Raw genomic sequence first — 23,626 nt, 5'->3', positions numbered from 1 at the left:
TTAATGCAGCTCCATATTCATTCCAAGTGTTTCAGAAGAATGTCTTCTACCCTCATCTTGGCAATTACACACAAGGAGGTGGAAGACTTTAGGGCCACAACCTTACACTGCCCCAACTGCAACCTATGACAGGAAGCCCTGCTTGAAGCACCAAAGTCATACGAGTGCTCCAAGACAGGTGAAGAGCTCACATGACCAGAGAGCAGGCAGTTCAGTTCCTACAGGCCATGGCAGCAGAATAAAAACCATGTGCAATAAATACGCAGCAAGGAGGGGTAATTGCTCTTGCTTAACACTCATGGCCAGGAATGGCAGCTGTTTCTCACTTCCTGGCTTCTGAAGAGCTCATCTCTGAGGGACTCTGAGGGACTCTGAAGGACTCTGAAGGACTCAGCTCTGAAGGACCCTGAAGGAAGTCTGCTCATCCCTGTCTTTATCCCTTACCTTTCCAAAGCCATCTCTCAGGTCTTTGTCTCTTGTAAGACCAGGACTGGTGGGATGATCCGTCTTCCTGGCCTGGCTCTGTGGGAGGCCTGGGAATGGAAGGATAGGTTTGTGTAAATCTCTGGCAGACTTCGAGGTCCCAAAAACACCATGTGGGCAACAGGCAAGACAGGTTCCAGACTACAGAGTTCTCATAAGACTGTCCTGGGGTGACTTTATGATGCTTTTATCCCCAGTCATCTGTTCTGTTTATGCTGGATATTATTTTTTTTACCTTTGAGACTGGTTCTGAGAGCAAAGAGGGGAAGAAGAAGTGCGCAGTTTGTTTTCAGAAACTGCACTTGCTCTCCGGCATTTTTCCTTCTCACAGACTGTATTGTCTGCAGCATGGACAGACAGCGGGAGAGAACTCTCCTTTGCTTTTTAGTTAGGGTTTTTTTAGGTAGCTGAGGCAGAGAAATTCCCTGGACTGTGTTTTTTTCTTTTTCTTGGAACTGTTCAAACCTGCTCTGGACTGGAAACCCAGAAAACACCGGGAGCTCACCCCTGTGTCCCACCAGGGCCCGGGACATAGCATTTTCCAATGCAGGAGGGACTGATAAGAGACTGAGTGAGCCAAGCGACACCCCATGGAAAGGACTTTCTGAATTTGCCATCTCTTCAGAACTGCAAGAGGCTTTATTGCTTATTATTATTCATTTTTTATCCTTGCAAATACTTTGCTTGTTAAATAAACAGGTTTGCTCCACTTATCTCCAAGGAAAGTTTTTCCCAAACCAGTAGGGGGAGGGGCTTGAATCTGCTCTCTAGAGGGATCCCTTTTGGAGTTTCCTCCCAAATTTGCCCTAAACCAGGACAAATACATTTTTTGGCGCTCAGTGTGCGGCTCAAGAAAGTGGAAAAAAACTGTACTAATTGCATTTTGGTTGTACTTACTCTGTATTGGGATAAAGCAGTCAGTAGCCATGTTGCTTGAATTCATAATGTCTCTCTGGCTGCAGGCCCTCACACGTCTCTGGTCCCTCAGCTTTTTTCAGGTTTTAATACCTTTCTGGTCCCTAGGCTTATTTTCTTATTCAGAGATAGCTCCAGTATTGTTCCTAACACGTAGTTTTTACAGTAGAGGGGCACGGATTTGCTATTTTTTATTTGGGTTGCTATTTTGCTGGGCATGGTAATAATGATTTATAGGGAGTTTACAAAGGGGTTTGTTCAAGATATGAATGGTTTATGGTTTCTTTGTTCTACTCTGCATCCTAGTTCCAGTAGCACGTTTTGGGGTTTTTTTAGTAGTTGGGCCCAGTTTGCTAGAGCAGGAACAGGGGATGAGGCTTTTCAGCCTTTTCTTTCCTTCTTCTTTGAATCTGCTACGTCACTTTTGGAGAATGTTCAGTTTCCCCTGAATGTTAAAGAGACCACCTTCCTGCTATTTAATGTGGTAGGCTTCCTCTATAAGGTTTGCAGCTTGTCTAGAATGAGGGCTGAGATGTCCAGAGGAGCTGATGAGACCTGACCTGAGTTCCTGGATCCCTGACCCAGGAGTAGACCTGGGCATGGAAAATTCTAAGTGGAGTGGAGATTGGGAGGATATGGGCTAAACCCTGAAGGAATTTTCTAACCCTATAGCCTGGAACTTTTCACGTGGACAAATATAGAACCCAGCTGAGGTGGGGAAATAGCTGAAACAGAAGTGCCATGATGACTCTAAGGAGAAAAAGGTCATTGCAATAAGCTGGGTCCTGGCATATGCTTATCGCACACTGCTAGATACTGTGGGGTAGCAGAGAGAGGCAGGGGAGCAGGGAGATAAATCAGCAGCTACCCCAGTCACTCAGGCTGCCACCAATACCACAGTTACTCAGGCTGTTGCTAAACCAGACAGTGAGCCTAAGCCAGTAGCTAAACCAGACAGCCTAAGCCACTGGCAGTCACTTCTGTGGGAAAGCAGCACAAAAACAAAATCAATCGACCAGTGGACAAAGATCTGGGGGAAGGACCCTCAAAGCCAGCTCCAGCAACTGACACAAAATCAGAAGTTGCTACTGAGTCCTTTTCCCTGAGGGACCTTTGTTGCCTAAGAAAGGGTTACACTCGACGACCTGATGAATCTATAATTAATTGGTTAGTCCATCTTTGGGATACTGCAGGCAAGGCTACAATTCTGGATGGTACTGAAGCAAGGCATTTGGGATCTCTGTCACATGATCTGGTTATCAACCAAGGAATAATGAGGGGGCCCACCCTCACAATCTCTGAGCACAGATCTTGGTAAGTGTGGGACAAAGATACCTGTGTGCAGACGATCTCTATATGCAGTAAATCCAGTGGAAGACCATAGAACAAGGGACTCAACGCTTGAGAGAAATGGCAGTGGCAGAGATTGTCTTCTCGGACAACCTAAGAATCCAGACTTGGTACCATGTACAGCCACGATGTGGCAAAAACTTGTACGACTTGGGCCACAGGAATACGCTTCTGCTTTAGTAGTCATGAAGTGGGATGAAAGGGAGGAGACCATGCTTGATATGGCAAAGAAGCTCCGAGCATATGCATATGCCATGCATGGCCCAACACATGCAAGAATCACGGCTGTGATTCATGTCTGTGATAACATGTCTGCAGAAATTAGAAAATAAGATAGAGGAGAATCACAAGAAACCTGGGGAGGAGATTTAAGAGGGTCTATTCCAAATCTCTGCAGTACAGATCAGAGGTTCTGGTACCAAATGCAGACATCCCCCAGACAGTGAGAGAAGGTACACACCACAAGGTGAGCTGTGGTTCTTCCTGCATGATTGTGGGGAAAGCATGAGGAGAAGGGATGGAAGACCCACTGCTGCTCTGGCACAACGAGTGTGTGAATTAAAGGAAGGCAAGACTCAGAGAGGAAGTTCCATCAGAAAGGAAGCAGCTCCAGTAGCCCGTAGCCAGGTATGATGACGATGACATGTCCAATCCCCTTGAAGGAACCTCTAAGATGTATGCCCAGGGAAAGAAAGATAACCAGGCTTAGAGAGGCCCTGCCTCCTGACAGGTAGAGGGTAGGGAAAACCGCGTTTGATGGACTGTGTGGATTCGTTGGCCTGGCACTTCTGAACCACAAAAATATGAGGGCTGGGTCAACACTGGTGTACAGTGCACATTAATTCCATCAAGACACATGGGGGAAGAATCTGTTTCTATTGCTGGCATGACAGGGGGATCACAGGATTTGACTTTGGTGGAAGCTGATGTGAGCCTGACTGGAAGTGAGTGGAAGAAACAACCTATTGTGACTGGCCCAGAGGCCCCATGCATTTTGAGCATAGACTACCTCCCAAGTGGGTATTTCAAAGACCCAAAGGGACTCAGGTGGGCATTTGGGATAGCAGCTGTAGAGACAGAGGGCGTTAAGCATTTGAACACCTTGCCTGGACTATCAGAGAACCCATTTGCAGTGGGACTTCTGAAGGGGGAGGAGCAACGAGTACCAATTGCCACTTCAACAGTGCACCTCTATGGATGCTAACTATGAGCAAAGGCAGAGAGCACAGTGCCTGTGGAATAGCAGGCCGCATAGCTTTCTCGGTCTCGCCTGAGAAAGTGGCCAGGGAAATCATAAAGAGGGATTAAAACAATCCTCAGAGATAGAAGACAGCCTTGCAGGTGCTGCTTGTCAGTTTCTTGTTTTCTTGCAAGAGAAGGTCGAGGGGTGGTGTACCCCACTGACCAATGATGGTGATGTGTTAGTTTACTAACCAATAAGAGTTTTACTTTTCTGTACATTCCCATATTGGTCTATAAAAGAAGATCTGAGGTAATAAACCTTGAAGGAACTCTCCTGTTCAACTCACAAGGGAGTCTGTGTTGTTCTTCTCGCCATTCCCAATAGAGCGACACACCCCCAACAGTACAGAACACTCAAGATGCTATGATTCCCATCCATAAGATGATCCATTACTTGGAGAGCCAAGAGGTGGTCAGCAAAACCCACACACCCTTCAACAGCCCCATCTGGTCTGTGCACAAATCTGAAGTATAATGGAGATTGACTGAATCTATGGACTATCGTGCCTTGAATGAAGTGACTCCACCAATGAGCGCTGCTCAACGTGCCACATATGTTGGAGCTCCAGTACAAGCTGGAGTCCAAGGCAGTGAAGTGGTATGCCACTATTGATATTGCCAGTGCATTTTCTCCATTCCTTTGGCCTCAGTTTGCCTTCATGTGGAGAGGAGTGCAGCATGCCTGGAACCAATTGTCCCAGGGGTGGAAGCACAGCCCAACCATCTGCCATGGACTGATTCAGATTTCACTAGAAAAAGGTGAGGCTCCAGAACATGTGCAGTACATCGATGACATTATTGTGTGGGGGAACACAGAGGAATTTGAGAAAGAAGAGGTATTTGAGAAAAGAGAGAGAATCATCCTGATTCTCCTGAAAGCAAATTTCACCATCAAGAAGAGCAAAGTTAAGGGACCACTTGAGAGAGCCAGCTCCTGGGATTAAAGTGGCAAAATGGACAGCATCAGATTCTCACTGGTGTCATCAACAAGATCACAGCAATGTCTCCACCAACCAACAAGAAGGAAACACAAGCTTTCTTAGGTGCCATAGGCTTTTGGAGTATGCATATTCCAAGAACAGCCAGATTGTGAGCCCTCTCTACCTGGTCACCTGCAAGAAAAACGCTTTTCAGTGGGGCCTGAACAGCGACAAGCCTTTGCCCAGATCAAGCAGGAGATCACTCATGCAGTAGCCCTTGGCCCAGTCAGGATAGGACCAGATGTGAAAAACGTGTTCTGCTCTGCAGCCAGGAGCCATGGTCTGTCCCGGAACCTTTGGCAAAAGGTGCCGGTGAGACTGAGGCCAAGTATTAGGATTTTGGAGTCAAAGCTACAGAAGGTCTGAAGCCAACTATACTGCAAGTTTTAGCAGCCTATGAAGGAGTGCAAGCCGCCAGAGTGGTAATGGGTACAGAAGTACAATTCCTCCTGGTACCCCGACTACCAATGCTGGGGTGGATATTCAAAGCAAAGGGTCCCTCTACCAACCATGCCACCAATGCCACATGGAGCACAGTGGACTGCTTTCATCACACAGTGCGTCTCTATTGGAAAAAAGAATCGCCCTGGGATTTTGGACGTAATTGCAAAATGGCATGAAGGTGATGACTTTGGAGTCATGGACAAAGAGCAACAGGAACAAGTGAGAGGTACTGAAGACGTTCTCACAAAAAGGAGCACAAGTGTAGACACCACTTACTTCCTTCTGCTGCATCCCTGGGGTCACCTGCCAGTGGAGGCAGCTGCTTTCCTTTGAATGCTTCCCTTTGTGTCCTTTTCTTCATCTCTTCATCACAAAGCTCCTCAACCTTCCACTCTAAGTTCTCCTGAGCCAACTTGCACAACGCAGCACGGATCTAGTTGCAAAGGAAATACATCACAGATGTAAGCAGAAACACCCAAACCAGACACAACATCTCATCAGGAGCACAGGATCCATGGAGAGCCACAGTCTTTAATGCAGCTCCATATTCATTCCAAGTGTTTCAGAAGAATGTCTCCCAACCTCATCTTGGCAATTACACACAAGGAGGTAGAAGACTTTAGGGCCACAACCTTACACTGCTCCAACTGCAACCTATGACAGGAAGCCCTGCTTGAAGCACCAAAGTCATACGAGTGCTCCAAGACAGGTGAAGAGCTCACATGACCAGAGAGCAGGCAGTTCAGTTCCTACAGGCCATGGCAGCAGAATAAAAACCATGTGCAGCAAGGAGGGGTAATTGCTCTTGCTTAACACTCATGGCCAGGAATGGCAGCTGTTTCTCACTTCCTGGCCTCTGAGGGACTCAGCTCTGAAGGACCCTGAAGGACCCCAAAGGAAGTCTGCTCATCCCTGTCTTTATCCCTTACCTTTCCAAAGCCATCTCTCAGGTCTTTGTCTCTTGTAAGACCAGGACTGGTGGGATGATCCGTCTCTTTGGCCTGGTACAGTGGGAGGCCTGGTAATGGAAGCAAAAGTTCATGTAAATCTCTGGCAGACTTCAAACCTTCAAAAACACCCTGATGAGCAACAGGCAAAACAGGTTCCAGACTGCAGAGCTCTCATGAGACACAGAGATTGTGTAGGAGAGTAGCAAGGTACATATGCCTAGACCCTCTCCCAGTGGATGTGCTGCTGGCAGCAGACCCGACATTACTCTCTTGGCCAGCAGACTGAAACCTGCTGCATGATGAAGGCCTCAGCCCCTGGATGCTGGAGAGCCTCAGAGTTTGATAGAGAAGGGCAGAGATGGAGATTTCTCTTGGCAGAGATTCTTATCTGCCCATATGCTGATTTTAGTAAACATCTTCTTTCTGGTTTGTTAAAAGACGTCCCAGGTTCTAATACCTGTGGGCATTTAGATCAACACTCTCCTCTCTTAGTTGGAGTATTTTAGAGGAAATTTAAAAGAAAAGCTTAGGAATGCAGGAGTGGTACCCAAACATGAACTCTGTTCTTGACACTAAATAATTTGTCTTCCCCAAGGGTTTTGATTCAAAACTGTATGAGATTGGGCCACTTTTGGGCCAGCCTGACTAAAGGCTGATTTTCTTAATGAAAGTAGAATAATGTCACTCATTCTGAATTACTCTCCAACAGGGCTGTTAAAATTTAGGCAACTAAGAATTCTATACAACAACTTCACAGAGGATAAAATCAAGTGGTGGCAAAGTAGAAAGTAACCAATATCGTAAATCAGGATTTTTTACCCCTGCAGAATGGTCAGCTTAATAATAGAGAGTTAGGTAAGGCCTTTGAGGGGAAAAAGGCAATTCTGGATGGAAGGGAAGGCCTTGGAAGGTAAGAGAATCTGGGAAGTTGGCAGGGAAACTCCTGACCCCAGGGACTGCAGTCCTTGAGACCACTGCAGTCATTCGGTCCGCAAAATGGAAACACAAATTGTAACAGATAATGCAGTGCAAACCTAAAGCATCTGAAGCTCCAAATTCCATGGCATACATTTCTTGAAAACTTCTAAATAGCTGCACAGGGAAACATGTTCCTGCCTGCAGCCACTTGAGGCAGGCCAGGGGACACCCTGCCCCACTAGCACAGAGCTACCACAGGAACAGCCTGGCCTCTGGGCTGGCCTGGGACAGCAGGGAGCCCAGAGCCCTGGGCTTTGCAGCCATGGCTCAGCTGCACATGCAGCCTCCTGCTCCTGTCCCTGCCCCACAGCTGAGCAGCCCTACAGCTGCACGGGGCACTGGCAGCAGCACAGCTCATTGCAGGGGGCACATGCAGGGCAGAACTGTTCCCTGGGGATGTGCACAGGCTCTCTAGGCTGGCACAAGACCCTTCCTCCTGCCAGAGAGCAGCCCAGCTCCCACCTTACCTCTGTGTGTGGTTGAGCCCTGCTCAGCCTTCACCTTGTCCTCCCTGGCAGTGACCCTGGGGGCAGCGCTGCTCCACTGCCTCTGCCGGGGCTCCCGGGCCAAGGCCCCCTGAGCCGGCCGGGAGCCGAGACCTCCATTCCCAAGGCCGGGCTTCTGCACATAAGGCTCTATGCCAAACAGCTCAGCCAGTTTCCTTGGGAACAGAGGCATCCCAGGTCCTATCCTACACCAATAGCTCTTTCCCATCTTCCTCTGGGTGTTTGTTGAAGACTCAGAAGAAGCTGTAGATCAGGTACAAGAGAAGAAGTGCGTAACTGAACTCACACCTTTACAATCAACCCATCTAATGGGTGAGGAATTCAAAGTGTATTTCAGGAACCAAAAAGATGGGTTGTTTCTTTTATTTTTCATGAAACTAGCATCAGTTTAATTTATCTAAACAATATGGAGCTGACAAGCCAGGAGAGAAGGCTTCTACTACTTTATTGGTTGCCCATTGCCTCCCCACTACTACAGGATCCCTTTCCATCCAAACACTTGGAAGCAGACAGTGGTCTCTAGAATTTGACATGGTCTCAGAAGCAATTGTTTTCAAAAGCAGTTTTCAAGGTCATTGTTTCTGAATCTCCCACTCAATTCTAGATTGATTTTTGCACTTTGGGGAATTTTTATATTACTCATTCCATTAAAGGAAATGCTGGGACACAATGGCACCCCACATTAGACATAAAAGAAGCTTTGCTTTCTCCATTAGATGTCCCCAGTTTTCTGTGAGCATGTATTTCTGGAAGTAAAACAATCATCCAAAACTTCCACTTCTACTGTTATTTCCTGTTCCAGGGGTTTATTATGGACTTTCTTTTCTGCAGAGATGTCCATACCAAAGATAAACATGATCTGCCTCCAAACAGTTCTGATCATGCCTAATACTATCAATTCAAAGTTTGCTTAGAGGAAATACAAGAGAGCAGATCATTTTGAAACACTCTCCAACAGAGGTGTTGAAATTCACAGAACTAATCATTCTTTACATGGCTTCATGTAAGAAAAAATCATGTGGCAGCCAAACCTTAAGAGAGGAATGAAAACCTGTCTTAAAAATGGATTCTTTCCCCTGGAGAACATTCTAGTCAGCAATAAAAGTCAGACAGGTAAGGTTTAATGAGATAAATCATTTCTAGCCCAGAATTAATCCAGCACAAATGTCACCTGAGCAATATTTATCACTAGCTGCATTCAGGAATTAAGGAGTCTTTCTAAAGGAGCTGTACCCAGGATTTGGCAAAATAAACCCTAAGCAGAGGGACCAGGACATCTGATCCCTTTTCCTGCAGCTTTATGTCTTCAAGTTATCAAATTATATCAAATTATGTCTTCAAGTCTCATCTCTCCTATCAGTAAATGCCCAGAGATGGCAAAGGAACAACAACAGACTTTCATTGAGGCTTTCAACTTGAAAGCACTGGCTGACACAGACGCACCAGAGACTGCATTTTGTCTGGCACAATTCTACTTGTCAGGGATCAGGCAAGGCAGGCAGGGAGGGACAAGGCAGAAGGCATCTCCTCCTGCAGCCTCAGCCTGCAGCACTGACCCAGGCAGAGAGAGTCGGGGAAGAGATTTGTCATGGTGAACCTGCCATAGGTGGCTTTGGGCTTGTGCTGTCAGAGGATGACAAACTCAGACCCTGCATAGGCTGCATCCATTTGGAAACCTCCTTCTCCTTAATTGGAAATTTCACAAGGACTTTACCACAGAGGAGGTTTCTCTATTTCTCCCAGTGCAGAACCAGACAATGTCCATGAATTTCCATGACGAAGGAGCGGGAACATTTCCCATTTCATACTTTTTCTCTACTAACTGTGACACTAGAAAGGCTTCAGGGAGATAAAGGGCATGTGCAGGATGGAGAAGAATGTTTCGTTTTCCTGCACTACATTTCCAGGGCCGCAAGGTACCACTCCAGCTCCTGCAACTCAACACTTCACACTGGAGGAATTTTCACTGCACCACCACAGCACATTCCCAGTGATTGGGCTCTCCATGAGTCCACTGAGCCCATCAAGGAATTGAAACGAATTTAAAGAAATTTTTAAAATATTGGTTTTTATCCAAGCTCTCAAAATGTCACCTCTGAGCTAAAATTCCAACAGCCAGTTCAGGACAGACATGCCCAGTACCTACCTGCTTGTTCAGAGTCCATGTCTTTGGTAGTGCTGGTGGATCTTGCCCTTGAGAAAATGGAGGAGAAAAGAACATATGAGGAGGTAGAAAGCAAAGCAAGGGAATGCATGTAGCATGAAAGGAGGCAAACCATCTCAGCATGGTCACTCTGATGAAGGAGGAAATGCAACACAGAAACTAAACAAGATGCAAAGCTGATTCATTGTCCTTAAGCTCTCAGTTGCTGGAGTCAGACAGAGCTGGCCAAGCTCCGGCTGAAACACAGCAGTCATTCTTCAACTTGCATCCTAACCCCCCAGTTCTGCTGTCTCTCCTTTTGGAGCCAAGTGGCTCCTACAGCCCCTCTGAAGCAGCAAGAGCTGCTGAGCTGAGACACGAGTCTCTATGGAGGGCAGCTGCTTTTGTACTGCTGCAAAGCTTGACTTTGCCTGCTTGTGCCTTACACTGGTGACAGTCTCGTGCTCCATGTGGTCAGAGCACTGCTGTCTCCTGAGAATGATATTACACCTCCTTACTCTTTCAGAAAGAAGAAGGCTTTTTCACATTCAGCTGCTAGGGTAGGATATTCACATAGCACATTAAAAGCCCTACAGAAGATTTTCAATTAGAATGATACTTTGGAGACTACCTCTTTACTGTTATCACTCAGAGAAGCTTGACAGCTACATTTTCTCACAAATATCCAAGCCAATATCTTCCCATCAGGTACAGTCCTATACCTCTTCTCTAGCACCTTGCCCTCTTTGATCTTAAGCCCAGATTGAAATATTAAACATTCATCAGATTATGCATCCCAAAACTTCTCTGGGACCTCATTTCACAGTGGAGGCCCAGGCATAGAGAAGTTATGACTGACATTTACAAAGGCACCACTGCAATTTGTAAACACCTCTAAATCAGCCAATATTTGCCCAAACATGTTCTCATGGCTGAAGAAATTGACAGTCAAGGATTAGAGTATTCAAATATCTGCAGCATCCAGACCCATGCAATACAGTCCCCAAATGACACCACAAACATTACAGAGGAAATCAACAGCCAAGTCCAGAAGAGGACCTGTCTTGAGGAGCTTTTCAGCCCTGCCACCTCTTCCCCACCACCACCTCTGCTCTTGGGCCATATGGTGCTGGGTTTGACATTGGGCTGGATCACCACAGATAGGGCCAAATGCTGAATACACAGAGGTTTGCCTAAATACATGGGAGAGCTGACTGTGCAAAATAACCTCACGAGATGGGAAGAGCGAGGTGAACAGCACACTGGAGCAGCAGACACCTTGACTTACCTCATCTCCTGGGACTCTTGGTCATCCAGCTGCAGAGAGCTTTGCAGAGACTCTGCAGCACTGCCAGCACCAGGACTTACTGCCCTGCATATCGGGGGGATCAGAGGGAGACCCAATGACTCCTTCTTCTTATCCCCTTCAGTGTGATACAGCAAGGAAGCCTGCAAAGAGTAGAACACAGTGCTCACAATCAAGCATCCAGTCTTGTCCCCTTTCATGCCTCAAGAAAGTTAGCCATGCTCTTCACAGAGACCTGGCAGGAAAAGAAAAGTCAGACTGATGAAGCAGCTTGGCCCAGGATGGAGAATGGTGCCCTAGGACAGGCAGGTGGTGGGGGAGAGATCATGTCACACATTTACCACCTCTCCCCTCATGCTCACTTCCATGTAAATGTGGCTACATTCCCAGCAGGCATCCACATGTTTGACATCAAGATATGCTCAGGTGACGATGCCTCCACTGGCCTTTTGGATGTATGGGAAGCTGTTTAGATTCCTATAAACTCCCTGCCCCTAAAGCACCTAACAACCACTGCTGATCTCCAGCCACGTCCCCACAAAGCCATTCTGCAGGATGGCAAAACCTGCTTTTCTTAACCCCTCATTTCTTTTGCTGCTGCCCTTCCCTCCTACAGTTCCCCAGCAGCCTTTGAGGCCAGATGCTGCTGAGCCCTCAGGATGCCCAGAGCTCTCCAGCTCCCACACATCCAGCATCTCAGGCTCACTGGCATTTAGGAAGTTCAGCAGAGCTCTCTGATCTGCGGCTCAATGCAAGGTCTCTGCCTGCCCAAGTTGCTCCAGGGCTCCCATGCCATGACCAGGAAGGGGGGTGGAGGAAGTAGGGACAGATGCACACCCTTCCTTAGTATCCCATCATTTCTGGCACAGCTAAAAAGCCAAATCAGGACCTGTTCAATCTTCAGTAAAACATCAGTTCCTGTCAGGGATACATGGGACCCTTTCTCAGCAAGGCTGAGACCAAGTACCCAAGCCTTTGACTGGACATTCAGTCTGCCAAAGCTGTTGTCCATCTGCCTCCTCCTGCACCCCATGGCAAACCCAAAACAACTGCAGCTCCTGGCCCTGCTGCAAAGCTAATGGTGTGGCTGGGCTCTGGGCTGTTCTCCCCATGGCCACCTCCCACCCCTTCCCTATGGACAAAGCCACGCCAGAGCACACAGCTGCCCAGAAGCTGATGAAGTCTAGAAACAACATCACAGACAACTGTGCAGAAGGCCATGGCTGTACAGCTCCAAAGCTGAGACAACCTGGAACTGACTGTGCAGGACTGCCTGTTCCAGCAAACACCTTTTTCCATCCAAACCAGACACACTTGACAGAAAACACCACCAAGACAGAGACATGCTCCACAGATACTCATAGGTTACTAAACGTAGAAGGATTGTCTGGCCAGAGTAGACAACTTTACATGCTCTGACTGCTTCTGGGCATTTTCTCAGCCACAAGACAGAGGATGAACCAGGACAGAGCCCAGAAACCATTCAAAGGCCTCTCCTGCTCTGGATAGAAGTCTGCACCACACACCCATTACAACGACAGCTTCAAGTGCTGTGCCCAGCTGAGCTCTTTGGCTCAGCAGCTTCCCTGGGATCACACCACAGGCAAAGCTCTCTGAGCTCCGTCTGTAGCACATAGACTGAAAATCTCCCACACACGACTTAGCTTGGTCTCCTTACCTTACATCCTTTTCCCTCTGAACTCAGCTCCTGTTTTTTTCTGCTGTCGTCATTGTCATAGCCAGTGCCACTTTTCCCAGTCCCTTGCTCTCCGCTGCACATCTTGCTTGTCTTGGAAGAGCTCTTCGGGATAGGAGGCAATGGCTTGGAGGGCAGGAGCATAGAGGGATTTGCCAGAGAAATCCTCTTGGCAAGAGGGTAGCCAGTAAGTCCTGCAAAGTGGAGACACAAAATATAACACAGGATGCAGTGCAAACCTAAAGCACCTGAAGCTCCATATTTCATGGGACAGACTTGCTGCAAACTTCTAAATAGCTGCACAGGGAAACATGCTCCTGCCTGCAGCCACTTGAGGCAGGCCAGGGGACACCCTGCTACCACTTGCACAGAGCTACCACAGGAACAGCCTGGCCTCTGGGCTGGCCTGGGACAGCAGGGAGCCCAGAGCCCTGGGCTTTGCAGCCATGGCTCAGCTGCACATGCAGCCTCCTGCTCCTGTCCCTGCCCCACAGCTGAGCAGCCCTACAGCTGCACGGGGCACTGGCAGCAGCACAGCTCATTGCAGGGGGCACATGCAGGGCAGAACTGTTCCCTGGGGATGAGCACAGGCTCTCTAGGCTGGCACAAGACCCTTCCTCCTGCCAGAGAGCAGCCCAGCTCCCACCTTACCTCATGGCTGAGGCATGCTCAAAAGGGAAGAAGTGAGTTAGGTGAACTCCCACCTTTACAATCAATCCATCTAATGCATGAGCCATCCAGGGGGATTTTTGAATTTTTAAGAAGATCGATTTGGTTGTTATTTTTCATGAAACTAGCATCACTAGAATTCCTCTGAACTGTATGGAGCTGGCAAGCCAGGAGACACAGCTTCTACTACTTTGCTTATGTGTTGCTCATTGCCCATCCACTACTTTGGGATCTCTTTCCTTCCTCCCAACAGCTGGCAAGCCACAGTGGTCTCCAGAATTTGACAACTACACTTAGGAAGTAATTCCTTTCTAAAGCTAGTTTTCATAGCCTTTGTTTCTGTAACTCCCGCTCTGTTCTTGATGGGGTTTTATCAGTTGCTTTTATTTCTCTACATAGCAAAGGAAGTGCTGGCACATGAACAGTGGCACCCCATGTTAGAAGTAAGAGAAGCTTTGCGCTCCCCATTACAGGTCCCAAGTATTCAAGGACCCAAATCTGCAGGGAACAAATTTGGCATCCAATTGCAAAATGCCGCTTTACTCTTTGTCATTCATGCATAGGTTCACTCCCTGCCTTCATTCCTTATTGCAGAGACACCCAAACCCCACATAAACATGATCTGCATCAAAACAGTTCTGATCTTGGATAAACCTGACAATTCAAAATTTTCTTCATGGAAATAATGAAGAGTTAGTCATTTTGAAACACTCTCCAACAGAGGTGTTGAAATTCACAGAACTAATCATTCTTTACACGGCTTCACATAAGAAAAAATCATGTGGCAGCCAAACCTTAAGAGAGGAATGAAAAACCTGTCTTAAAACTGGATTCTTTCCCCTAGAGAACATTCTAGTCAGCAATAAAAGTCAGACAGATAGGGTTTAATGAGATAAATAATTTCTAGCCCAGAATTAATCCAGCACAAATGTCACCTGAGCAATATTTATCACAAGCTGCATTCAGCATCTCCGCTGCATATCAGCAATTAAGGAGTCTTTCCAAAGGGGCTGTACCCAGGATTTGGCAAAATAAACCCTGAGCAAAGGGACCAGGACATCTGATCCCTTTTCCTGCAGCAGCAAAATTATGTCTTCAAGTCTCATCTCTCCTATCAGTAAATGCCCAGAGATGGCAAAGGAACAACAACAGACTTTCATTGAGGCTTTCAACTTGAAAGCATTGGCTGACACAGACGCACCAGAGACTGCATTTTGTCTGGCACAATTCTACTTGTCAGGGATCAGGCAAGGCAGGCAGGGAGGGACAAGGCAGAAGGCATCTCCTCCTGCAGCCTCAGCCTGCAGCACTGACCCAGGCAGAGAGAGTCGGGGAAGAGATTTGTCATGGTGAACCTGCCATAGGTGGCTTTGGGCTTGTGCTGTCAGAGGATGACAAACTCAGACCCTGCATAGGCTGCATCCATTTGGAAACTTCCTTCTCCTTAACTGGAAATTTCACAAGGACTTTACCTCAGAGGAGGTTTCTCTCTTTCTCCCAGTGTAAAACCAGACAATGTCCATGAATTGGAGTAGGAACATTTCCCATTTCATGCTTTTTCTCTACTAACTGTGACACTAGAAAGGCTTCAGGGGATAAAGGGCATGTGCAGGATGGAGAAGAATGTTTCGTTTTCCTGTGCTGCATTTCCAGGGCCACAAGGTGTTAGAGTCTAGAATACAGAGTTTGAGCCCTTGTTTCTGATACTTAGTTACAAGATCTAGAAAAACATTGAATTTCATATAATATGAAATTCATGAACATGTTTTCATGGTGATACGTGAAAACAAATGTTAAAATTATATAGAAAAAGCTAAAAGTGTAAGTGTCTAGATTAGAAAGTATTTTTAAATCACTGGGTGAAAAAGTTAGTTTAGAGAACAGGAGACAAGATAGAAGATTTAGAGTGTTGTCTCTTGTCCCTTCTTCTTTCTTCTTCGTGTTCTTCTCCTGGAAGTTTCTGAGTAATAGGAAGTGATTAGATAAAAAATGCCACAGTGCATCACACAGGTGATGGGTCATTGAGTCATTAAGAAAAATAATATACGTATCTACTGTTAATTAAGTAAAAATAGGTATAAAGATAAAAGAACTGCGTAGTTTGGGGCCATTCTGTGCATCAGACACGATGTGTGCCACAAGGCCTTGTCTGTACCATCAAAAGAAAGAAATGAGCCAAATAGCAAAGATTAACCTTGTAACCAACCTAGAGAGATCTGTTAAGTTTTGTGATCACCTGTTAAAAAACACGAGAAACAAGATTCAAACAAGCTCAGGAGTTTTCTTTGAATAATAAGGACTGAGATAAGTGAGACTCCACACGAGGGAGGATCCCAGAGGAATTCAGCCCAAAGGATGCTGAGAGACTAGAGAAAAGTTATATCCACAGAGAATTGAGCCTAAAGGAGGCAAAATACACAAGGTACCACTCCAGCTCCTGCAACTCAACACTTCACACTGGAGGAATTTTCACTGCACCACCACAGCACATTCCCAGTGATTGGGCTCTCCATGTGTCCACTGAGCCCATCAAGGAATTGAAATGAATTTAAAGAAATTTTTAAAATAATGGTTTTTATCCAAGCTCTCAAAATGTCACCTCTGAGCTAAAATTCCAACAGCCAGTTCAGGACAGACATGCCCAGTACCTACCTGCTTGTTCAGAGTCCATGTCTTTGGTAGTGCTGGTGGATCTTGCCCTTGAGAAAATGGAGGAGAAAAGAACATATGAGGAGGTAGAAAGCAAAGCAAGGGAATGCATGTAGCATGAAAGGAGGCAAACCATCTCAGCATGGTCACTCTGATGAAGGAGGAAATGCAACACAGAAACTAAACAAGATGCAAAGATGATTCATTGTCCTTAAGCTCTCAGTTGCTGGAGTCAGACAGAGCTGGCCAAGCTCTGGCTGAAACACAGCAGTCATTCTTCAACTTGCATCCTAACCCCCCAGTTCTGCTGTCTCTCCTTTTGGAGCCAAGTGGCTCCTACAGCCTCTCTGAAGCAGCAAGAGCTGCTGAGCTGAGACACGAGTCTCTATGGAGGGCAGCTGCTTTTGTACTGCTGCAAAGCTTGACTTTGCCTGTTTGTGCCTTACACTGGTGACAGTCTCGTGCTCCATGTGGTCAGAGCTCTGCTGTCTCCTGAGAATGATATTACACCTCCCTTCCCTTTCAGAAAGAAGAAGGCTTTTTCACATTCAGCTGCTAGGGTAGGATATTCACATAGCACATTAAAAGCCCTACAGAAGATTTTCAATTAGAATGATACTTTGGAGACTACCTCTTTACTGTTATCACTCAGAGAAGCTTGACAGCTACATTTTCTCACAAATATCCAAGCCAATATCTTCCCATCAGGTACAGTCCTATACCTCTTCTCTAGCACCTTGCCCTCTTTGATCTTAAGCCCAGATTGAAATATTAAACATTCATCAGATTATGCATCCCAAAACTTCTCTGGGACCTCATTTCACAGTGGAGGCCCAGGCATAGAGAAGTTATGACTGACATTTACAAAGGCACCACTGCAATTTGTAAACACCTCTAAATCAGCCAATATTTGCCCAAACATGTTCTCATGGCTGAAGAAATTGACAGTCAAGGATTAGAGTATTCAAATATCTGCAGCATCCAGACCCATGCAATACAGTCCCCAAATGACACCACAAACATTACAGAGGGAATCAATAGCCAAGTCCAGAAGAGGACCTGTCTTGAGGAGCTTTTAAACCCAGCCACCTCTTCCCCACCACCACCACCTCTGCTCTTGGGCCATATGGTGGTAGGTTTGACATTGGGCTGGATCACCACAGATAGGGCCAAATGCTGAATACACAGAGGTTTGCCTAAATACATGGGAGAGCTGACTGTGCAAAATAACCTCACGAGATGGGAAGAGCGAGGTGAACAGCACACTGGAGCAGCAGACACCTTGGCTTACCTCATCTCCTGGGACTCTTGCACATCCAGCTGCAGAGAGCTTTGCAGAGACTCTGCAGCACTGCCAACATCGGGACTTACTGCCCTGCGTATCGGGGGGATCAGAGGGAGACCCAATGACTCCTTCTTCATATCCCCTTCAGTGTGATACAGCAAGGAAGCCTGCAAAGAGTAGAACACAGTGCTCACATCAAGAATCCAGTCTTGTCCCCTTTCATGCCTCAAGAAAGTTAGCCATGCTCTTCACTGGGACCTGGCAGGAAAAGACCAGTCAGGCTGATGGAGCAGCTTGGCCCAGGATGGAGAATGGTGCCCTAGGACAGGCAGGTGGTGGGGGAGAGATCATGTCACACATTTACCACCTCTCCCCTCATGCTCACTTCCATACAAATGTGGCTACATTCCCAGCAGGCATCCACATGTTTGACATTAAGATGTGCTCCAGTAACAGTGCCTCCACTGGCCTTTTGGATGTATGGGAAGGCATTTATATCCCTATAAACTCCCTGCCCCTAAAGCACCTAACAACCACTGCTGATTTCCAGCCACGTCCCCACAAAGCCATTCTGCAGGATGGCAAAACCTGCTTTTCTTAACCCCTCATTTCTTCTGCTGCTGCCCTTCCCTCCTACAGTTCCCCAGCAGCCTTTGAGGCCAGATGCTGCTGAGCTCTCAGGATGCTCAGAGCTCTCCAGCTCCCACACATCCAGCATCTCAGGCTCACTGGCATTTAGGAAGTTCAGCAGAGCTCTCTGATCTGTGGCTCTTTGGAAGGTCTCTGCCTGCCCAAGTTGCTTCAGGGCTCCCATGCCATGACCAGGAAGGGGGGTGGAGGAAGCAGGGACAGATGCACACCCTTCCTTAGTATCCCATCATTTCTGGCACAGCTAAAAAGCCAAATCAGGACCTGTTCAATCTTCAGTAAAACATCAGTTCCTGTCAGGGATACACGGGGCCCTTTCTCAGCAAGGCTGAGACCAAGTACCCAAGCCTTTGACTGGACATTCAGTCTGCCAAAGCTGTTGTCCATCTGCCTCCTCCTGCACCCCATGGCAAACCCAAAACAACTGCAGCTCCTGGCCCTGCTGCAAAGCTAATGGTGTGGCTGGGCTCTGGGCTGTTCTCCCCATGGCCACCTCCCACCCCTTCCCTATGGACAAAGCCACGCCAGAGCACACAGCTGCCCAGAAGCTGATGAAGTCTAGAAACAACATCACAGACAACTGTGCAGAAGGCCATGTCTGTACAGCTCCAAAGCTGAGACAACCTGGAACTGACTGTGCAGGACTGCCTGTTCCAGCAAACACCTTTTTCCATCCAAACCAGACACACTTGACAGAAAACACAGAGATGCTTCACAGATACTCATAGGTTACTAAACGTAGGAGGATTGCTTGGCCAGAGTAGACAACTTTACATGCTCTGACTTCTTGTTAGTGTTCTCTCAGCCACAAGACAGAGGATGAACCAGGACAGAGCCCAGAAACCATTCAAAGGCCTCTCCTGCTCTGGATACAAGTCTGCACCACACACCCATTACAACGACAGCTTCAAGTGCTGTGCCCAGCTGAGCTCTTCCTTGGCTCAGCAGCTTCCCTGGGATCACACCACAGGCAAAGCTCTCTGAGCTCCGTCTGTAGCACATAGACTGAAAATCTCCCACACACGACTTAGCTTGGTCTCCTTACCTTACATCCTTTTCCCTCTGAACTCAGCTCCTGTTTTTTTCTGCTGTCGTCATTGTCATAGCCAGTGCCACTTTTCCCAGTCCCTTGCTCTCCGCTGCACATCTTGCTTGTCTTGGAAGAGCTCTTCGGGATAGGAGGCAATGGCTTGGAGGGCAGGAGCATAGAGGGATTTGCCAGAGAAATCCTCTTGGCAAGAGGGTAGCCAGTAAGTCCTGCAAAGTGGAGACACAAAATATAACACAGGATGCAGTGCAAACCTAAAGCCTCTGAAGCTCCATATTTCATGGGACAGACTTGCTGCAAACTTCTAAATAGCTGCACAGGGAAACATGCTCCTGCCTGCAGCCACTTGAGGCAGGCCAGGGGACACCCTGCTACCACTTGCACAGAGCTACCACAGGAACAGCCTGGCCTCTGGGCTGGCCTGGGACAGCAGGGAGCCCAGAGCCCTGGGCTTTGCAGCCATGGCTCAGCTGCACATGCAGCCTCCTGCTCCTGTCCCTGCCCCACAGCTGAGCAGCCCTACAGCTGCACGGGGCACTGGCAGCAGCACAGCTCATTGCAGGGGGCACACGCAGGGCAGAACTGTTCCCTGGGGATGAGCACAGGCTCTCTAGGCTGGCACAAGACCCTTCCTCCTGCCAGAGAGCAGCCCAGATCCCCCCTCACCTCTGTGTGAGGCTGTGGCATGCTCAAAAGTCTTCGAAGAAGTGAGTTAGGTGAACTCCCACCATTATCATCAACACATCTCTTTGATGAGATGCTAGAGAGATTTTTTTTAACTATTGAGAAATTGTCTTCAAGTTTTATTTCTCATGTAACTAACCTGCATGTAATTCTTCTGAATAATATTGACTTATTAAGTCACATGGGAAAAGTGGAAGGCTCAAAAAATGAGAGGTGAAAAAGATCCTCTCTTGAGGTTTGGCCTTCTGTGAATACCCATTAAAGCCCTACACAACTCTGAGTGCAGTTTCTGAAAACCACAAAACTTCTCCACATGAGCCCTTGCTGGTGTTCTTATAACACAGTAATAGCGTCCTCAGGGTTAGATGCGATCAGCAAGCAGAGCAAGGACAGGAAATTGATCTGTTGCGAGACCCGACATTCATGGCAAAGAATGAAACAGGACTTGCATCTCATGGCCATGTCCAATTTGTGGTCAGCTGTGGCCACTGTCCCTGTCCTGGCTGACAGGATGAATGATTTGGCTACTATCAAAAAGGAGAACGCAGAGTAGACTAACGACAAAATTTTGTGATGCCATGGGCATCCTTGCAGGATCATCTGTCAGCCACCTACAGAGCCAGAACTGACCACCATGGACCAGTTTTCCCTGAAATCTGGTGGGACTTTTTACCATTTGGCTCAGACCTTTCAGCTCCTTTCTATCCTCACCTTTTCCTTCCATGCTCTTTCCTTTTCCGGTGAAGTTCATGTTGAACCCGTGCTTCTGCCTCGCAGAAGTATCTGGGTTTGAACTTGAGAACGGTCTCCGCGTAGACAGCGAATGGAGCTTGCTACCCAGCCCTAGAGCAAGGTCTCGTGACTCCAATCGCCAGCAGTCGGCACAGAGAGGCAGAGCCAGACGCGTCTCCTGCCGCTGTGTCCGTGTCAACCACAACCGTCACAACCCCAGCTCGTGGCTGCCCCTTTGTGATGCGCTCGCCCACGGTTCTGTTTCCATGGCTACAAAACCCCCACCCCAACTCCATCCCTTTCCCTTCCCAAGGACAGCCAGCCCTGGGCCCAGCCAGGCCAGGCCGGAGGGCTTCACACTGTCTAGGAAGTAAATGCTTTCCTAAGCTACTTTCCAAGGCCTTTATTTCTGTAATTCTCACTCAGTTCTGGGTTGCAGCTTGCTGGTGTGGGATTTTGTTTATTTCTCTTCACGTCCAACAAAGTGCTGGGACACAAACAATGGCACCAGGAGTTGCAAGTAAAAGAAGCTTTGCACTCCCCAGCAGATGAGCCCAGAATTCAGGTGGCCAATATCTGGAGGGAGGAATATGACCACCCAAATGTTCCACTTTTGCTCCACTTCACTGTTCCAGGGGTTTATTCCCAGCTTTCCATATTGCAGAGACGCCCAAACCTGACAAAAATATGATATGCCTCAAAACTTTTCTGATCTTGGCAGTTCCTGACAATTCAAAATCTCCTTAATGGAAATATCATGGGGCAGGTCATTCTGAAATACTCTCCCACAGAGCAGTTAAAACTAATCATGCTTGATTTGGCAGAACTAATTGTGAGCCAAAGGTCCAGTGGGTCTCATCCCTTTTTCTCCATCAGCTAAACTATTTCTTCAAGTCTCATCTCTCCAATATGTTCAAAGAAGCTTTGCAGTCTGCATTAGATGCCCCCAGTATTCAGTGGGCCAATATGATCATTGTAGCTGTAGGGTGTAAATTGGCCATGCAGAGTTCTCCTTCATTGTGGCAGTGCTTTATTCCTGCTTGCTTTCCTGCAGACACACCCAAACCCAACGTTACAAAACCGGCCTCAAAACAATTCTCATTTTGACTGTTCCTGAAAATTCAAAGCTATACTAAAAGCATTTTTTTATTTTTCCCTTTATTCTTGGATCTGTTCAAACATGCTGTAGACTGAAAAAAACCCAGACAAACCCCGGCATCTCACACCCTTGGCTCACCAGGGCCTGGGCCTCGACACTTTCCGGTGTCGGAGAGACTGAGAAGAACCTGAGCAAGCTGAGCTACACCACACGAAAAGGACTTTTTTTCCTGGATTTGCCATCTCATCGAACAGCTAGAAGTTTTATTGTTTAATATTATTCCATTTCTGTTAAATAAACAGTTTTTTCCACTTCTCTCCAAGGAAATGTCTTTTCCTGAACCAGTTGGGGGGAGGGCCTGTTTGAATTTGCTTTTCTAGGGGAACCCCATTTGGAGGTTCTCTCCCAGTTTTGCCCTGAAACAGGACAAATACAGTTCTTGGCCTGTTCCCAGGGACAGGCTCCAAGGCTGGGCTCTCACCTGCACGGGATGAAGAAGAGCTGCTGCACTTGCCAGCAACACCAGGGTCTCGCCATCAGCGCTTTGAATGCGGCTTTTGTACACACTCTGCCGAGTTTGTACACACTCCCTGAGCCAAGCAGCATCCCTGGGCATCTGCACTGCCTCTGTGGGCCAACATCCTCCAGGCACAGCTGCAGGAACGAGATTGCAACAAGTCCTGGCTGAAGGAGTCTCCAGTCAGCTGCAGCCCTTCACCTGCGGCAGAATCACCTGGCGCTGCCATGGGGGGAGTAAAGGGGTGGAGGGCTCTTGGTAGATGAGGGTCTCCTCCATGTGCTGCTGCTCACTGGGCCTGAAACAGCTGCTGGTGCCTTCCCCCACAGCTGTATCAGGAGCCTGCCTGGAAAAGTAACACTGCCAGTGCAAGTGACAGCCACTCATCCCGGCCATGGCCCTGCCCACAGGGCGTCCTGCCTACCAAACTGCTCCAGTCAGGTGATGGTGGCCAACAGCAAAATACGTTCAAACGATGCCTTTTCCACATTCTGGCAAAATCATGGCCATACAGTGCACATGGTGGAGGCAGACTGCTCTTGGCAGAATGGGGGAAGCCCCAGCAGCTGCTCTCCCCACGGCTGGATGGACACAGCAGCAGAGGCAAGTCTCTCACCGTGCCCACTGCTGTGGGGCCCCGTGCTTTGGAGCTGCTCCCGCTCAACTCAGGCTGCTGCTACAGCAGCAACATCACTTCACACATTTGATAACAGAGAGTTGGAATGGCACACAGGACTTGCCCCAAGAGCTACATAAAAACAAAAAAGGGGGGGAGGGGTCAGGGGAGTTAGAATAGTTTGCTCCTTCTAAATACAAGCATAACTGGACTTTAGCAGGGACATTGGGCTGATCATATTGGGGACTGGTTTGTAAGCCTTGTCTCTAGCAATTCCCACCAGTCTGCAAGATTTTTTACGTACAAACATGTAGATAAATTTTACAGAACTTTAACGAGCAAGCCTGTGCCAGAACTCAAAGCACAAGACAAATACTCCCAAATCTGCCCCCCACGAGGAAAGGAAGCAGAAAAGCAGATGAAAAAAGCGCCATTGAAGCTAAATGGTCTGTGTTTATCCCATGGTCCTACCTTTTTATACAAAAGCACCTCAATTCAAACACACAGCTTTAGATCAAGGAATAAAGGTGTTTCAAGAGCATCTAAAGCCTGATTCCTATTACTTTCAAGGAAAGGTGGATGCTAAATTCCTTAAAAACCCAAATGTGGATCTATTTGGGACTGCATCCTTCAAAACAAGGAGTGGAGGTTTAGAATTGCAGAACTGCTTCCACTGGAAAAGACTT

The 23,626-nt window shown here is 47.5% G+C and overlaps 1 protein-coding gene across 5 annotated transcripts in view; it reads right to left on the bottom strand.

Annotated features, from left to right (window-relative positions):
• The window catches only part of LOC111922368 (TOG array regulator of axonemal microtubules protein 2-like), a 38,736-nt gene extending 17,840 nt beyond the window's left edge, over positions 1-20,896 (bottom strand). For 4 of the 5 annotated variants that reach the window (XM_086871591.1, XM_086871586.1, XM_086871570.1 and 1 more), the window contains exons 1-11: positions 20,688-20,896; positions 19,290-19,501; positions 17,603-17,763; positions 16,315-16,361; positions 12,976-13,187; positions 11,280-11,440; positions 9,995-10,041; positions 7,810-8,091; positions 6,344-6,432; positions 5,691-5,847; positions 445-533 (exon numbers count right to left, since the gene is read on the bottom strand). In XM_086871591.1, coding sequence (XP_086727717.1) covers positions 445-533; positions 5,691-5,847; positions 6,344-6,432; positions 7,810-8,091; positions 9,995-10,041; positions 11,280-11,440; positions 12,976-13,187; positions 16,315-16,361; positions 17,603-17,763; positions 19,290-19,501; positions 20,688-20,727 — 1,497 coding nt within the window. In that variant the 5' untranslated portion in view covers positions 20,728-20,896. The remainder of the gene's footprint in view (positions 1-444; positions 534-5,690; positions 5,848-6,343; positions 6,433-7,809; positions 8,092-9,994; positions 10,042-11,279; positions 11,441-12,975; positions 13,188-16,314; positions 16,362-17,602; positions 17,764-19,289; positions 19,502-20,687) is intronic. The other variant, XM_086871578.1, reaches the window with a different exon arrangement.
• Positions 20,897-23,626: the final 2,730 nt, after the last annotated feature.

Source organism: Cyanistes caeruleus, chromosome 2, assembly GCF_971803275.1.
Source record: "Cyanistes caeruleus chromosome 2, bCyaCae1.hap1.1, whole genome shotgun sequence".
Taxonomy (NCBI): domain Eukaryota; kingdom Metazoa; phylum Chordata; class Aves; order Passeriformes; family Paridae; genus Cyanistes; species Cyanistes caeruleus.
Note: the sequence above shows the minus strand (reverse complement) of the source record. Positions and strands in the feature narration are given on the sequence as shown.